Source organism: Crocodylus porosus, unplaced genomic scaffold, assembly GCF_001723895.1.
Source record: "Crocodylus porosus isolate Cpor-Errol unplaced genomic scaffold, CroPor_comp1, whole genome shotgun sequence".
Lineage (NCBI taxonomy): Eukaryota > Metazoa > Chordata > Crocodylia > Crocodylidae > Crocodylus > Crocodylus porosus.
This window is the reverse complement of record NW_017728886.1, coordinates 226,611,267-226,629,307: the sequence shown is the minus strand read 5'-3', so window position 1 is coordinate 226,629,307 and position 18,041 is coordinate 226,611,267. Positions and strand designations below refer to the sequence as shown.

General features: G+C 41.2%; 1 protein-coding gene across 1 annotated transcript in view; it reads right to left on the bottom strand.

The window, feature by feature from the left end:
• Positions 1 to 2,781: 2,781 nt before the first annotated feature.
• The window catches only part of RIPK2 (receptor interacting serine/threonine kinase 2), a 31,772-nt gene continuing 16,512 nt past the window's right edge, over positions 2,782 to 18,041 (bottom strand). Inside the window, exons 7-11 of the mRNA XM_019550198.1 lie at positions 16,388 to 16,473; positions 16,125 to 16,220; positions 15,383 to 15,488; positions 5,718 to 5,903; positions 2,782 to 4,949 (exon numbers count right to left, since the gene is read on the bottom strand). Coding sequence (XP_019405743.1) covers positions 4,597 to 4,949; positions 5,718 to 5,903; positions 15,383 to 15,488; positions 16,125 to 16,220; positions 16,388 to 16,473 — 827 coding nt within the window. The 3' untranslated portion in view covers positions 2,782 to 4,596. The remainder of the gene's footprint in view (positions 4,950 to 5,717; positions 5,904 to 15,382; positions 15,489 to 16,124; positions 16,221 to 16,387; positions 16,474 to 18,041) is intronic.

Below are 18,041 nucleotides of genomic sequence, written 5' to 3'. Positions count from 1 at the left end.
AAAGGAGGGGGAGCAAAAAACCCCAAACAAACCAACAAACCAAAAGCCCAAAAAACCGGACACAGGCTTGTCGTCAGGGTTTTTTTTTTAAGATACTGGGAATGGATATATTTCTCTAAGAGAAATTAAATCACAATTAATCATAAAAGTTAAGACCTTAACTAGCAAAGCACTTAAACACATGCCTAGTTCTAAATACATATGCTTCTTCCAAATGATTGCTTGGCAAAATAGACCTGGGGCAGTATTGCTCAACTCTACATTAGGAAAATAAAGGCTTTGCAGAATAAGAGCCAATCAAGTAACACACATTCATGCAACAAATCTTTGAGTGCATGAAAACAGGTCTAAACACCTATGTTTAACAATATGTGACAGCTTCCAGTGGTCCTAGATATCACTGTAAACTGCATTAGACTGGAGGAGCCTGGTGGCAGTGTGGTAGGGCTACTTGTAGTGGATACCTCCTATACACCACTGTAATATTGCAACCTCCAGAGTAGGGCGACTAGAACACCTCAAAACCCTAACTCCCACTTCCATGTGGGTGCTCCTTGGTTGGAGAAAGGCTAAGGGACATCATCCTGATAGAAACGTGCCCTCGCTAAGGCGTTAGGCACTCAGCAGTTCTTCCCTGTTGCTCTCTGGCAGAAGCTACCACCCTTGAGGCACTGAATGTCTGGACTCTGGATTTTGACTCAGTGGTGTAAAGGGAGGATGGTAGATTTTGGGCAGCCTCCACTCCTCTACACTCTTTCCTAGGTAGAGGCATCAAAGATCTTGGTGTGATGGGCACAGGACTTGGTATAAGCAGATTCATCAGGCACCTGACTAGTCCTCTTATTCATACACTATGATCCAGAGGAGCAAAGTTGCTTACTATACATTCCTAGGAACTGGTCTTTCCAGAAGAAGCCACTGGCAACTGCTGAAGATATTAAAATGTCTATGTCAAAAGGTAAGTGAACTAATGAAGAGAAGAAAGAGCAAAATACTACATGACATGACTGTTAATATTTTCTAGATTTCCTTTGTAAGCCCTGCTGAGATTTCTTTCTTCTTTCACTGAGATCTCTGAAGCTGAAAAAAAGGAACAAGTAATGGGTGGGGTGGGGTGGAAGTGTTTGTATAGTTTACTCTGCAACGTGGAAACTATGTTATTAGTTTAAAAAAAAATCAGGGAAAGGAAAATTTCAGAAAATTGTTATTAAGGTTCTGCTATAAACAGCCTCCCATGAGAATCTATTCCCATTAGCAGACACTGTTTCTTTGACCCCTCTCTACAAGTTACATTCATGCCACAATTCATATGTTAATTACAGCATAGATGGCAAGGGTGCTACACATGCACCCAATTTAAGACACCATAAAATCGCATACAACTTAATATGTAAAAGTTCTACATATCATCATGACCCTGAGCTCCCCCTGCACTAGCAAGTAGAAAGAGCACAACTGGGATCTGAAACTACTTTTGTCATGCACGTGTGACATGGCAGGAGATGCAACTTTTGGAATCAGGGATCAGATGCTATGGCACCTTTAGATAATATTTCAGATACATTTAACAATGCCCATTCATGCTATTTACTAAACACATTGAAGAAATCTGGTACCATTTGAGAAGGCAGGATTGGCAGCTTGAGATATAACTGTTAAAAAAAGAGGAAGTAATTAGGAATTGGAAAGCAAAAGCAACATTGTTTGTCTTACACAGTCAAACAAGGTTTTCTAGATATGTGTTGCTCCAATGTATCTGAAGCAACCCCTTATGAAACATAGGTACTAGAAAAAAAAGTTCCTGCCTATGGCAGGGGGGCTAGACTTGATCTCATGAGATCCCTTCCAACCCCTACTGTATATGAAATCTATGAAAACGGTGAGGGTAAACTGTAAGTTTTCTTGCATAAAATGAAACAAAACTGCATACCATGTAGACAATATCTAGATTTGGAATCAAACTCCTACTAATGAGATTGGCAGTGCCCCCTCCTAGTCATCTTCAAATCTATACTATAAAAAGCACGCACATTAGAGCACACTAGCTGCAGCGTAACTAGACGAGGGCAACCAAGGCACCAGCCCCAGGCACCAATTTAGGGGGAATGCAAGAATAAAAGCCACTGCTTTCCTGGTTGCCACACTCCCCTTGCCTGTAGCTGGGCTTTGGCCACTGCTGTTTCTACACACCTTTTGTCTTTTCCGTGTTGCCTGGTCCCAGGTTAAATTTGTGGGATGTGTCCAGTCATGTGTGGACATTTGGTTCCCTGGGGACAAGTAGCAGCAGTACACCTTATGCCACAGCTACTTATCCCTGGGGAACACCCATGCCACATGTACTTTGGCGCATGGCAAGTTACCTTGGGTGTGGCAGGGGAGGCTGGGGCCAGCACTGTCCTGGGGGCCTCCTGGGGCAGCAGCCACAGTGATCCTGCTAGGCGGAGCATGGCTGGCAGCTGCAGCACAGTTCCAGACAGCCCAGCTCCATTTTTCAGCAGTGCATGCTACCCAAGCATATGCTGCTTCATTTTTTTCCCTGCAGGTTTTTTGTTTGTTTGTTTTTTGACTCCTGGATATCCAGGGGTAAAAACAAGCCTGCGGGGGGAGGAGGGGAGAGGAGCAGTGCATGCTCAGGTAGTGTGCCCTTGCAGTGCAGCGAACACCAGATTGTGTGATATGTGGCACTACAAACATGTTTGCAGCACCACATACTGCACAACTGCACCATATACTATACAACTATAAACATTCTGAACAGAGATGGAAAACACAGAGACAAGGTTGAAATGCAAAACATCTGATTTACTGCAAAAATGTGTTTGAAATTTATATAGTAATCTGTAAAAACTTTGCACACAAGTTAAACATATTCTGGTGATTGAGTCCATAAAAATAAGTTAAGACAAAAACTAAAAACTATGTTCAAATACGTAAGCAACCCATTTGCACTTTTAAAAATTCAAAGTAAACAAACTCCTTCCAGACTTTCAAATCCCAGTCATTTGGACCCTTCACTTGACTTATGACAAATATAGTAATTTCTTAGGATGATTCTGATCCTTTTGGGCTGGGATTTTCCAATGCAAAATTATATTTAGTGCTAAAAGCATTCCATACACAACCTAAGAAACAAGTTTTTTCTGTAAAATGTCACTTTAGACATACTTTGTTCCAGAATATATATTTTCTGAAATTACTTACACTGTATTTAATTTTCTAAAGCAGATTAAGAAAAAAAAAAGTCAGCTGCTTTTCACTGTATAAGGCTTCTCTCTTAAAGATAAGGAAGAGTGAACACAGGTATTTCCATGCTGATGTTTATACTCCCCAAAGGAGGTCACTACATGAGTGTGAATAATACCTCCCCCCACACCTACTCCCAAGGAGGTCAGTGTATTGGCTCTGTAGCACCTGTGCTTGCTACCCAAGGGAGATCACGGTGATTACTGTGTACTGTTACCCCACCAGACAGTGTGTTTGACCTTTATGCAATAACTTTTAGATAATAAAAAAAATTAATGGAATTAAAAGGTTGATGGATCAGACCCAGTATTATAGATCTATTTATGTCATGCTGCTGAGGTAAGAAGAAGAGAAGAGTTAGCTGGTGATGCTCTAAGCATATCAAACACTAAAACACAGACAAAAATACAAACAAATCTCCCTCCCACTGCCCTCCCTGGACTTAAGCTTCATTGCCCATTCTGGGTTTTTCCCAGTTCTTACCACTTCTACAAAAATGCCAGTCTCTGAAATCTTTCAAGGTCCCTCTGCAGAAAATAACTCTATTCCTATAGGCTTCCCATTATTTTCCATCTGCCTAGGCCCTAGTTTATAGGCAGTTCTCTGTTAAAGGCATTTCCCTTTAACAGAGAACTCTGATCCACCTGACACCAGGGCCTCCTTTCTCCTAATGGATTAAGTTCCTTTTACACTTTCCCCAAGTCTGACAGAACCTTCAGTTATATAAAGGTTAAGGCTAGAAGAACTCTGTCTTCCTCTCCCTTTAACTCTTTCAAAGGTGAGTCAAAAAAAATCAAACAAGGACATCTAATTCTCAGCTGCTGATCTCGCTCTGGTGAGGTCAGGCACAAGTCCCCATAAGAGACAGCCAGCCAGCCTGTGACATGGGCACATACGGTTTTTGCAGCCTTTGTGTATTTTGGATGAGGAATAGAACTACCCATGAGGTTAATGTGAAAATAAGTTACACTAAAATGAGTATTTGTACAGTTCTACAGTTTTTCCTTTATATTAATCCTATCACTACAGTGAGTGAGCAGCATTCCTGTAAGTTTAGAGAGTTCCTACTTAAAAGAGAGGATATTTATAAACAGAAGAATTATTTAGAATAGGGAATGAGGGGTATTCTCTCTTCTTACGTATAACAAACTACTTATGTATCTTAGATGAGGAAGTGGCAAGCATTTTGCCTCCCAGTTGCTCTGAAACTGATTAGTTTTTTTACTTCAAAATATAACCTCAATTATGCTTCTAATACTTTCATGTACCAAACTTGATGAAAGTGCAATAAAGACCAAAGTAATACAGACAAAGTAATGATTAGAAACAGGAACACTATCTGTAAAAAACCATTTACGTGGCTTTATACCGACAAAAAACACTTAAAGATGAAGTCTTGGATGTAGATGACACGTCTGGGTAAGGCTGAAGGCCCATCTGCTTATTGTCTTTCAACTTCTGAATTATAATTTTGGCAGATTCCTCTCCTTGGCTGTCAGTGGTATCAAGCAGTTGCCGGACTTTTGACGTCCTTGTAGGTTTTGTGCTGATAAGTTCATAGTCTTCTTTCATGATTAAATCCCTTGATAAGAGGGCATCCAGGGACTGATTCAGACAGGCTTCAGTCATTTGGTTAACTATCTCTTCTCTTTTACTTAGGATCCAGTGGTGGGCCACGTCCTGGTGCATAGGTTCTAGAGCAAAATCTGAAGTTTAGAAAAAAGAAAAGAAGTCAAACTCATGAAACAGCTATTTAAATTAAAATTTACAGTTTTGTAAAATAAACAGTGAGTTGGGAAAAAATACACATTTCTGGTAAAAAATAAGTGACAGATTTGTGATACTCTGCCAAAGTTTCACTGTTTTATTCCACATTAAAAACATGATAGTAGTTATTGTTTTATAGGCTGATTAAAATATTTCTCTATCAGCTATTTGAACCTTCAATCTTTATTTCTAGAAGTAAAAGCTATAAAAAAAACAACCAGTTTCATCATATGCCCCATTAATTCCATCCTATCAACCATCCTCATCCTTAAACAAATAAAAACCTCACATCCCCCACAAATAGCTAACTGGCTATGGGAATGAATCACAGGGATCAGTAACTTTTTAAAATACAGTATATACATAAATTCCTCACATATTATCTCACCACGTTTACCCTTTTTCGTGTTTCAGAGAGTCAGGGATGGTTTTACTTAAAAATCAGAAGTGCTAAATTTGGTAGAGAATCTTGGGTTCAGGCAGAGCTGTTCAGGTGGTGATCCTCAAGTATCTACAGCCGCCTCTCTCCACTGCTGTGCAGTGGCTACAGGAGTCCCAGGTGGGGGAGGGATGGAGAGGTTGTATGTTACCAGCAATGCCTGCACAGCAGGAGGAAGGGGACCATGTGCCACCCAGGATTAGTCATTTGCCCCTTTTTCCTCCCTCAGTGTTACTGGAACTTAAAATGTCATTAATATGTGCTGTACCTGAAGTGAACACTGATGACCGCATCAGGCGGTGCACAGGATTTGATGCATCTGAAATTTCTGTGCTGGAAGTGGGTGGGTAGCGATGGCTGGACACACAAAATTTAGCACTTTGGGCTGCAGAGATATTTTCATCCATACTATGATCAAGAAAGGAAAGTGGTCCTCCAGAATTGGCATCTTTATCTTAAATAACAGAATAGAATCACATAGTTTGTGTTCAGATAAAAAAAGATAACCCAACCCCCTCAAAAGACACATTAGAAATTATTTTATAAAACACATAATTTTTCTCTAAACAAAATTCAAAAAAATCATAAAGCTGAGGTTTACACCACTTTTCTTCTCTTCTTAGAGTTGGAAGCTTTAAAAAAAATGTTGAGAAAACAATTTCATGCATGTTCAACTTCAAAAAAATCATAAGCAACAGAATATACCCATAAGTAGCTGGAACAAGCTGAGTTTTTACCAGAGGCCATATCAACAACTTTCATAGTGTCTACTTATTTCCCTTACAATATTAACTTTGGAGGCTTTTGAGGAAGGATTATCCTGGTAAGTAAGGCTTAAATGGAATGTTAACAACTTGAAAGGCCTAAGCCCTCTCTCACCGCCCAGGGAAAAGCTGAATTTTTTCTACCTTCTATTAGCTTGTCAAGATGTACAGTGTGTTTTCACAAGAAAATCATATGAAATCTAGCAAGGTCAACAGGAGAATCTGTAAGAGAAAGTTTAGGAGAGTTGGGGGATTCTCATCCTTTCACTTTAACATGTACTAGAAAGAAAGAGTGCACAACGCTGCAAGAAATAAGGTTATGAGATGCGGATATAAAAAGTCTTTCACATCTGAATAACTGAGGCTGTTAGAGTTCTATAAGAACTAATCAAAGACGTTTACTTCAGGCTTGGGAAGTACTAATATTCATGGGAACAAAATCTGATACAAGAACCGTATGTAATTTGGCTGAGAAATGAAGTGAGGTCAGAAAAAAGTGGGATGCTTTTACACCAAGGGCATCAAATATCCAGCTGTGGAACTGTGTCATCTGGCCTGCAAGGCTCCTACAGGGGTCAGGAATTCAGGGGTAGAGTGAGCAGCTGTGGCATTAAGGTCCACAGGTTCCTGAGTTGCATCCTGCCTCAGTTACCAGCTGAGGCAGCTTGCTCTGCCACTGGAGGTGGCTTTGTATTCAGCTCACAAAGAGCCCTGCAACCCAGATCCAGCCTGAGGGACAAAATGAGTGTGACACCCCTGTTTACACTAATTCAAAGAGCTGGGCAACAGATAAAATGAACTAGACCTACCAGTGCTAGACCTGAGACTTGATACTGTAAAAGAGAATAGTAACAGGGTAGAATAGCATTCACGACTGGAATACAGACATTGAAGGCTATGCACTGTTAGGGAAAGATAGAGATAAAGGCAAATGTGGAAAGATAGCAGTGTGCATCTATGATGCAATAGATTGCAATGAAATAATAAGAGATTTCTTAGGGTGGTATTTTTTAAAATTGAACCACTTTATAGTTGGAATGGAATTAGACAACTTTTTGAATACAGGATATTCTTCATCAGGTCTGAGCAATAATAGCTTTAGGAAGTGTGGAAAGAGATTCCCAGAGACAGCAGACAATTAGCAGAAGAAAAGAAGCTGTGCTGTGCTGGCATTTACTGCTAAGACCTGAAGAATGTCTTGCATTCAGAAGCTTGTCTAACTCTATTCCAACAATGCAGTTGGACCAATAAAAGATACCACCTTAAGAAATCCTGCCTCTGGCATAATTTTTGGACCCTCATAACTATGACATCACTCTAATACTACCATTAAATAAAAAGTGATAGCAATGGTCATAGTCACTTTAGGGAAGGATTATAAAAGAAGTTTTACTGGGGTTGGGTGACCATATTTCTGTGGTCATACAATGCTACACTGTTGGTTTGCCCCCTGCTCTCTGGCATGCTCAGCTGTCCCCAAGTTCCAGTCTCAGCTGAGCAAGCAAGGGAGTGGAGCACATAAAGTGCCAGTGAGCAAAAGCAGAAGCTGCAATCATGGCTGAGGGGGTGGGTGTAGAGTGACACAGTACAAACATGAATTGTGGTCCCAGCTGAACAGGCATCAAAAGGTGAGGTTACAGAACAATGGAGAGTGGGGGGGAGGGGGAGCAGAGGAGCAGTCTAGGTTTTGTTGGGAATAGTGTTGTTTTAAACACCTGTCCGGGACATCCTGCTGAAAATGGGACAAAAGCATTTATTTGAACACAATAAGGAAATGCCTGGACCAGGGGTTTAAAAGAGGACTGTCCTGGTGAAAACATGATATATGGTCACCCTAGTTATGGGCTCAGATCACTATGGTTGGGATTTGACTATTCAAAGATCCCCAATAATATTAGTAGAAAGATAAGTATTGTTAGGAATTATGTCATGGGAGACCAACTTTCCAGATGCAGATAGAGGAACAAATGCTACCAATGACTGGGCCCAATAATTTCTGGATACAATAGCCAACCTTTCTTTCCTGAAGAAATCACTGAACTAACAAGAGATTTAATGCTGAGTTTAGACTTGGTTTTGGCAATGGCAAGGATATTATAGAAGAGCTGATCACTGTAGAGATCCTTGAACTGAATGGTCATAAATTGATTCATTTTAAATTAATCATAGAAATAAAAGAAATACTAGGCTGGAATGGACCGCAAGATTTATCTACTTTAACACCCTACTGCTCAACGTAGGATCACTTGTATATAAAATATTCAAGACAAATATTTATCTAACTTGTGCTTAAACTTTCAGTGACAGATTCCACAACCTTTTCAGATAATCTGTTTCAGTGCTTAACCATTTAGAAAGTTTATCCTAATATATAACCTAAATCTCTCTGGCTACAATTTAAGCCCATTACTTGTTCTCCTGTGGATTCAAAGAAGGATAAGTTACCATGCACAAATCCTCTACCAGTCAATATTTCCTTCTCTAGTCTAAATAACCCCAATTCTTCCAACTTTTCCTCAGCTGTCATGTTTTCAAAACATCCAATTCATTTCTGTTGCTCTCCTTTGTCCACATCTTTTTGGAAGTGCTGTACCAAAAACGAACATGGTACTCCAACTATAGCCTCAGTAAGACTAACTTCTTGTGTGTGTGTGTTTTTTGTTTTTTTTAAGTGTAGGACTTTGCACTTCTCCTTGTTAAACTTCATCCTCTTATTTCAACCTAATCAGGATCATTCTGAATCCTAATTCTAAAAGGATAAGCACAAACCAGGTATAGCAAGAGATTCTGATTTCATAAGGGTAAAATTTGAGAGTATGGCTAGACATAACACTTAATGTACTTCAAATGTTGCAGTACGTTGAAGTGCTTCAAAAATGGAGTGTTTCAGATATGGGCAGATGTACAATCCCCTTCTGGAACCAGAAGATATCATTAAAGATGGGACATGTGGAAGATTAATATATCTGGACATCAGTAAAAGATCTGTGATACTGCCATGTGATAAATTATTAGAAGATGAGAGTTGAAAAAGAAATTGTAAGAAACATAATTTAAACTGGCGTAAGAGAAAATGGGAATGGGCCACTTTGAATGAGCCAGCTTTAGGGAAGTTCAAGAATCAGTCTTTGGGACTGATTTTATTTAATATATTTTCATTAATGGTCTTGGCACAAAAAGCACAGACAAGTTGATTACATTTCCTGATGACGCAAGATTGGGACACATCAGCAACATGAAGGAGGCATCTGAATATTTTATATGCCAAAGTTGGAAGGTATCTAAATATATTACTAAGGAAGAACTGCATGGCTTTGACACTGTAGTAACAAAAGGGATGAAACCGAGCAGTAGAAATCATAGGGTCAAGCATTACAGAACTACAAGAAGGGTTTTTGCCATAAACTGGATCTTAGTTGGAAATAACAGAAAGGAGAAAGATCTGATTGCACTAGTAAATCACAGAATGCCTATGACTATCCATGAATGTAGTACAGCTAAGAAAAATGTAAATGTAATCCTAGGATGCATCAGTTGAGGTATCCTCTATAAAGATACAAAAAAGTTAATGCTAGTACATAAGGCTCTGTTGATATCTGGAATGCAGTGTATGGCTACATCATCACTCTAACACTACTATGTACAAGTCTGGTCATCCACAACCAGTAAAGATGAAAATAAAATACATACAGAGAAGGACTATGAGTATGATCATAGGGATGGAAAGCCTGTCACAGGAGAGGAGACTAAAAGATCTTGGCTTGTTTGGCTTCACAAAATGAGGGTTGAAGAAGGACCGAGGGAGAGAGAAGAAATTTTTTAAAGCCCAGAACAATGTTGACATAAAAACAAGTGAGTATTCACTGGGCATGAATAAGTTTAGGCTGGAAACAAGAAGTTTCTAACCATCAGAGGTAGTTACAATCTGCCTTAAAATCTGGCATCTAATAGGATACAGTTTAAACATAGTTAGTTTAAAAATGTGGGTTGATTAATTTATGAATGCGATTACTTGACATGCTTGCCAACAACAGCAGAGGACTGACCTCCATGCCTTTGGAAGTTTTTCAGTTATATGTCCTTCGCTATAATTCATGGGAAAACAGAAACTTGAATACTGACTTTGACCAAATTGAATGCTGGATGAAACATTCAATTAAACTACAGAACTGAGTGACTATAGAAAGCAACTGAAATTGAGAAGAAGCTGCAGTAATAAGCATGGTAACAGTTTTACCCTGATGCAGTATCACAAAGGACAATAAAACCCTAAAATTTATAGGGTCATATTAACTGGTGTAGGCATAAAAATGGTACATCATTTCACAGGAACATTTCAAAAGGAAATAATTTGTTTCAATGTAAGTTTGGGAAAATTCAAGGAAAAGGGACATGGTTCCATTTTCTTAAGAAACAAGCATTCCAAAGGATTACTTTATAAGAAAACATTCCTTGCAATATTTGTAACTTCCAAATGGTAGGTAACATTTTGCAATGGCATGAAAACTTAGAGCTGAAACTGATTACAAAGATGGAAACGTATTCAGCCTGTGATGATTATTCAAAACAGAGGGAAAATAATCAATGTTTTATTGTTATGTGCAGTTTTTTAAAAAATACATTGGGATGAATTACTTCCTCATGAGAGCAAAGGGCTATTAGCATCCTTCAATCGTGTGACTTAAAACAAATTAACCATACATAGTAAAGGAAAAAGCAACTCATGGCAGTAAATTTTAATCATTTCAAGATCCCTAAACTCTTTCAGCCCACTACCCTCATCCATGCGGGCACCAATGACAGCTTGGAACCCTCTCAGCCAGGTCATGAGGCGCTACGGGATTTGGGAGCAGGGCTTAAGTGGTTGGGGGCGCAGGTGGTCTTTTCCTCAATCCTTCAGGTTTTGGGCTACGGGCTGAGGAGGGAGAGGAGGATACAGGTAGTTGAACCAAAGGCTGCTGTCACTGGGAAGGTTTCGGCTTCCATGACCACAGTCTGTTCTTTGGTGAGAGGCAGTGAGCTGCTGGGAAGGGACGGCCTCCACTTCTCTCTGCTGGGGAGGAGGCTCTTCTCAGCCATACTGGCTGACTTGCTCCACTGGGCTTTAAAACTAAGCCTGCCGGGGGACAGAGGAGGGAGGGGTGGGGGGGATGGATGGACGGATGGACTACCACCACTCCTGGCCCACTGTGTAACCCTTGCAAAGCCAAAGCCAGCAGGCCAAGGCACTTAAGGGAGCCCACCCCTGCCCCAGCCCTACAGTAAGCTGTGGGCAGGGCAAGGGCCCCCAAGGGGACACTTGCATGCCTGTACACCAATGCCAGGAGCTTGGGGAAGAAACAGGAGGAACCTGTCCTCCTGTTCAACACAAATAATTACGATGTCATAGGGATAATGGAGACCTGGTGGGACTCCACCCATGACTGACCCACGGATACAGACAGCTATACCCTGTACAGGAGAGATCGAGTGGATGAAAAGGACGGAGGTGTAGCTCTCTATGTCAAGGAGAGCTACGCATCCCTACAAGCTGACATTGGCACCCAGGGGGGACAACTAGAGGCCCTCTGGGTTAAAATCCGTGGGGAACACAGCACAGGAAATACAATGGTGGGAGTCTACAACAGACCTCCCTTCCAGAATCAAGAGATTGACCAGCAGTTTGCCAGGGAATTGGCTGAGGCTGCACACTGCCAGTCCATGGTTGTCATGGGGGACTTCAACTACCTGGATATCTTGTGGGAAGAGTGCTTGGCCAAATCCGAATGGTCACAAAGCTCTCTCACGTGCGACGATGAGCTCTGACTCAAGAAGTCTACGAGTCAACAAGAGGCAAAGTGTTACTTGACCTGGAAACCGGAGACGACCTAATCAGCAACCATCAAAGGGAAGCTGGGTGACAGCGACCATGAGCTGATCACCTTCACCACCTGCCAAAAAGCTGTCAAGTCAGTCAGGAGTACAGAGGTCCTTGACTTCTCAAGGGGTGACTTTGACAAGCTCAGGAGACTTGCTGGTGAGGCCCTAAGGGACCATGACCCCAAAGGGAGGGGAGTCCAGGAAGAGCGGTCACTCCTCAAGGGAGCGATCCTAGATGCACGAGCTAAGGCTATTCCATCTTGGAGAAAAGGCAACAAGAGGGCACAGCAGCCCCCTCGGCTCTCCAGGGAACTGGTGGTCCTCCTGCAGCTAAAAAGAAAGGCCTACAAAGGATAGAGGATGGGATCTGCCCTCAAGGAGGAATACTCTGCACTGGTCCAGACCTAGAGGGAGCAAACCAGGAAAGCCAAGGCTGCAACGGAACTCCAACTGGTCACAAATATCAAGGACAATGAAAAGTCCTTTTTGAGCTATGTGGGGAGCCAGAGGAAAAGCCAGGGCAACATTGGACCCCTGCTAAACCAAAAGGGAGAACTGACAACCGCCGCCCAGGAAAAAGCCAACTTGGTAAATGGGTACTTTGTGTCAGTCTTTCACAAGTCCCATGGGATGCCCCTGCCCATTACAGGACAGGGACGCCTAAGCGAGGGTGGTTCCTTGCCCTCCATCAATGCTGACCTTGTGAAGGAACAGCTTGAGAGGCTGGACACCTTTAAGTCAGCTGGCCCTGACGGTTTACACCCCAGAGTACTCAAAAGCTGGCTAGCATCATAGATCCATGCCAGGGGCTGAGCTTTGAGAGCTCCTGGCACTCTGGTGAAGTGCCCAATGATTGGAAGAAGGCCAATGTGGTGCCTATCTTCAAGAAAGGGAGGAAAGTGGATCTGGCATACTACAGGCCCATCAGCCTGACCTCTATCCTGGGGAAGGTCTTAGAAAAAATCATCAGGGAGGCCATCCTTAACAGACTGGCTGATGGCAACACCCTGAGGGACAGCCAGCATGAATTTGCTGCAGGTAGGTCACATTTGACCAATCTCATTTCGATTTACAACCAGGTGACCCATCACCTGGACAAGGGGGAAGAGATTGATGTCATATATCTTGACTTTAAAAAAGCCTTCTATCTGACCACCTTTTGGCAAAACTCGCCAACTGCAGCCTTGGGCCCTCCACGATCCGCTGGCTGGGGATTGGACCTAGAGGGTGGTGGCTGACTGAAGTCAATCATCATGGTGCCCTGTGACCAGTGGGGTCCCTCAAGGCTCTGTCCTTGGACCTATTTTGTTCAACCTTTTCATTAATAATGTGGATTACTGGAGTCAAAAGCAGACTGGCCAAGTTCAATAATGATACCAAACTTTGGGGTAAAGCATCCACACCTGAGGACAGGGCAGTAATCCAGGCTGACTGTGACAGGCTCAAGAAATGGGTGAATGAGAACCTGACAGTATTTTAACACCGAAAAATGCAAGGTTCTCCACCTTGGGAGGAAAAACCTGCAGCATGTCTGCAGGCTCAGCAGTGCTATGCTGGCTAGCACTACAGATGAGAGCGACTTGGAGGTCAGGATTGACCACAAGATGAATATGAGCCTTTGATGTGATGCTGCAGCTAGTAAAGCAAGCAAAATGCTGGCTTGCATCCATAGATGCTTCTCAAACAAATCCCGGCATGTCACTCTCCCATCATACTTGGTCTTGGTGAGGCCGCAGCTGGAGTACTGCATCCAGTTTTGGGCTCCGCAATTCAAAAAAAGATGTGGAGATGCTTGAGAAAGTGCAGAGGAGAGCCACACGTGTGATCAGAGGTCAGGAAAATAGACCTTACGACAACAGGCTGAGAGCCACGGGACTTTTCAGCCTGGAAAAGCTCAGGCTCAGGGGCAGCTTGATGGCCACCTATAAGTTTATAAAGGGTGTTCACAAGGATCTGGGGGAATATTTGTTCACCAGAGCGCCCCAAGGGATGACAAGGTCAAATGGTTATAAACTCCTGCAAGACCATTTCAGGATGGACATAAGGAAGAACTTCTTTACTGTCCGAGCCTCCAAGGTCTGGAATGGCCTGCCATTGGAGGTGGTTCAAGCACCTACTCTGAATGCCTTCAAGAGAAACCTGGGTATTTTTCTTGCTGGAATCCTATGACCCCAGCTGACTTCCTGCCCCTGGGGTAGGGGGCTGGAGTCCATGATCTTCGAGGTCCCTTCCAGCCCTAATGTCTATGAAATGGCTTACAAATTATAATTAGTTTCGACTCTGTTCCTTGCCATGAGTATAAGGGCCTCGTCTTCTAAGCCTGCCTGATTTTATGGCAGATTGTCTACACTTTAAGGCAGACCTCTACACTTGTAAGGTGCTTCTGTGGCACACTTGGGGTACGATACAAATCAATGACTTAGACTTAGAATACTACCAAAGTAAATAATAATTGTATAAAACTCTCTCCTGTCACCTCTTATAATGAAAGAACCAAAGCCACTTGAAAAATGTCATGGATGTGTCAATAATATCTTCCAGCTGACTGTGTCAAATAGAGTTAAAAGGGTCAAAACAATCATCATACGCACTTTATCTTCAGACACTGTGAAGAAACTTTCATAATCAAGTTTCTCCATAGACCCTTTTTCTGATAGTTAATCATGCTTCATATTTAATTTTTTAAATCTCTCATAACTCGGTTCCCCAAAGCCTGTAGTGATCTTCATTTTCCCCCCGAATTCTGGACATCAACACATTTTTAGTCTTTACTCAAGAATGGAATCAAATTTCTCCATAACTGGGCCCCACCACATGTTTCTGTATTAGAGCTGCAGAAAAAGAGAAACTATTTCTTAACACTTCCTTGTGATAGGACGACTCCGGTTTGCAGCATCATTACATTACGCCCTGACACTGCAGTATTAAAGGGCAACGTAATGTCAACTACTCTGTGAACTTTACTGGTTTCCAGACTCTTCCTCCTAATAAGCACACAAATCTTTCTTTTTCTAAGCTGAATCTCAATTTCAGATGCAAGTCACTTGCTACTCCCTCTAGATCTCACTGCGTTTTGCTGACTTAGGTGGTATCTGCAATCTCTCACAACTTAGTTTCATCTGAGAATTTTGCCAACTTTCTATTAGACATGAATACATGGTTCACAGCCATAAGCTCAGCCATGAAAAATGCACCTCTATTTTCACGTCATTAGGTAATCAAGTTATCTACCATTGTGTGGCACAACTTGCATCGAAAGTCAACTTTAATAAAATATTATGAATCAGTCTGATTCAGCAAGGTTGCATACCTGATGAGAGGACATTATATTCAGGCAAACTCCCATGTCTTGGAATTTCAGGTAAGAAACTTCGGAGAGGAAGTGCATCATTTTGCATGGAGGGAACACACGTTTCCTGAAATAAATGCCATTATATACAAGTAAAAATTTAAACAAAATAGAGATCCTGATCATTTCCCTCTTTTTCTGTCCTATCAAGGTGGCCAAGTCACTGACGATTAAAATACCTCAAATCATTTGAAGTTTTATCATATTTTCCCACCATCTAACCCAACCTTTTATGTCCATAATAAGTATGAGCAAAAGAAAAACAAGAATTTAAAAACAGGCACAGTACCTTGTATAAGCCATCTCATACAAGGTGTGGGATAGACTCCTATTTGCTGGTACACAGAGCACTCCCTCAGTGAGGCAAACAACTACACTCCCTTTAAAGGTAGATGTGTTCCTCAGTCGCAAAGTTTATAACTGGCTGGATCTCCCAGCTTCTTTGGGCCATCTGCAACTATTTCCATATACAAATGGTGAAAAGATCTGCTCTGCGATGTGCAGAGGTTACAGACTTCCCCCCTGCTGCATGCCCTCCTGACCCTGCTAGTTCCCCTGCATTGTATGATTCCGTGGCCGAGTAGGAAGGCAAACTGCAGAAGAGAATGGAAGAACAGATTCCTTCTTACTGAATTACAACTCTTTCAGCATATTTTCACAATGTACTGGGAAACAGATTGAACTCTAAACACTAAAGATTTACCTCTTGTGGACTAAGATTCAGAGGTATGTTTAGAGATGTCAGCTCCACGTTGTTTTTCTTTTGGCACAAGCGAATACATGCCGACTCATAATGCAACTGAAAGAAACATTTATATTTTTTATTAATTGTGCATTAGAAAGCTATAGGACATGACTGCATAAATTCACATCAGCATGTTACACTGTGATTAAGTTTCTTTGGATAAGCACAGGCTGCTGTTTCAAAGACTTTTCATAAAAGATTGTAAATAAAAAACTAGTTACCTTAGCTCTCTTCAACAGAAGCACCGCTTCAAGCATAGATATTTCATCAAATGTTCTCAATACTGGTTCAAGATCTATTAAACATTCTAAAAAAAACAAAAAAACAAAAAAATCCTTCAGTTTAACAACACCTTCTAATAAAAGTAACTGCAAGTTTCAGGTTGCTTGAAGTCTTTTCTCTCATAAGATAACTGGTTTTGCAGTAACAAATTAAAATAAGCCCTTTTTTTCTTGTCCCTTTAATATCGCAAATTTTGTCAACTGCTCTACAACCTTTTTTGTTTTCCCCACCCAATAAGGAATATTAATTCTCATTTATAAAAATATTTCCTCTATTAATAGATGTCAGAACACATAAGCAGTTAAGCAAATATTTCTTGCATTCACCATTTCAAAACACACCCCTGGGATGCCAGACTTACAATCTCACCTAAAGGCCATTTCAACCCTCAATATAATAGCAAGGGAGCTCTCTGCTTAGCTCTGAGAGCATGGCCTCCATCAGATGAGGAATGCAAACTGTTTAATTCCAGGGTAGGAACTGAACATACAAGCATAACTTATAGTTGGACCATGAAGCATCACTAGCTTTGGAGAGAAATGCCAGCTTTCTTAGAACACTGGAAAAACAGCACAGCAATGATCCAAAAGAATCTAAAATGAAGATCTGGAGCTTCCTGGGGGGTTTGTGTGGGCTACTCTACAGGTTGGGCAAGATGCAAAAAGAAAGAGACAAAGATCAGATTCTTAAAAGAGAAGCTGATAGGAACTGCCAAGTCATCAAAGCAAAATTACTCATTCCTCCACTCCCCTCTGAACTTTACTTTCCTCATCCAGAGATTCGTGGCTGTGAAGCTAGGCCAAGGTAGTGGTAGTGAATGTAATGTCCTACCATATCCAATAAATCCAAATGCTATTTTTATCATGCTTTTGGAAGGTGGCAGATGGGCATAGCTGGAGGACTGATGTCACCTACTTATCTAAAGATGCACATGGCATTTTAATAATTGGGAAGCAGAAAGTGCCACACCCAAACCTATTTGTGTCGATTTAATGACCACCACACTAGTCAAAGAGTTTTTAAACTGAGCTCATCACCAAGACAAGTTATATTTGAGCAAACTAAGTTCTGTGTAACCTTACAGCTTTCACTACCTTTGTAGATTATACTGTATGCTTTTGTTAAAAGGGAACTTTCTGGACCAGGTCTGTAAGAAATGTGACTGCAACATATCACTGATTAATTATGGCCCTGTATCTTTTCTAATTTATTCAGTAGTATTCCTGTGAACTTTACAACTATTTTTCCCTTTCAAGTATTTTTTTTCCTAACACTGACTCTCTCACTAGCATTTCCAGTATAGCCAGTATACATTTCTAAAAAGAAAAAGCATTTTCTTATTTGAGTAACTGTGTCTTCCACAAAAGTGGAAAAGCAGCTGCGGAGTGCTGCTGTACAGTCACCAGAAAAAGTCCATAAAAATGTTCCTTTAGCATACATCCAACATAGTGAAACAACAGCTGGTTTAAAAAAAACAAAAACAGACACCTACTTTGCAACAGTAGTGTGAAATCTTTGTATTTACAGCAAATAGAATTCCCACAAAAAATCTTCAATGTGGCTCAAATTCTAAGCTTAAATTGTGCAATTTAT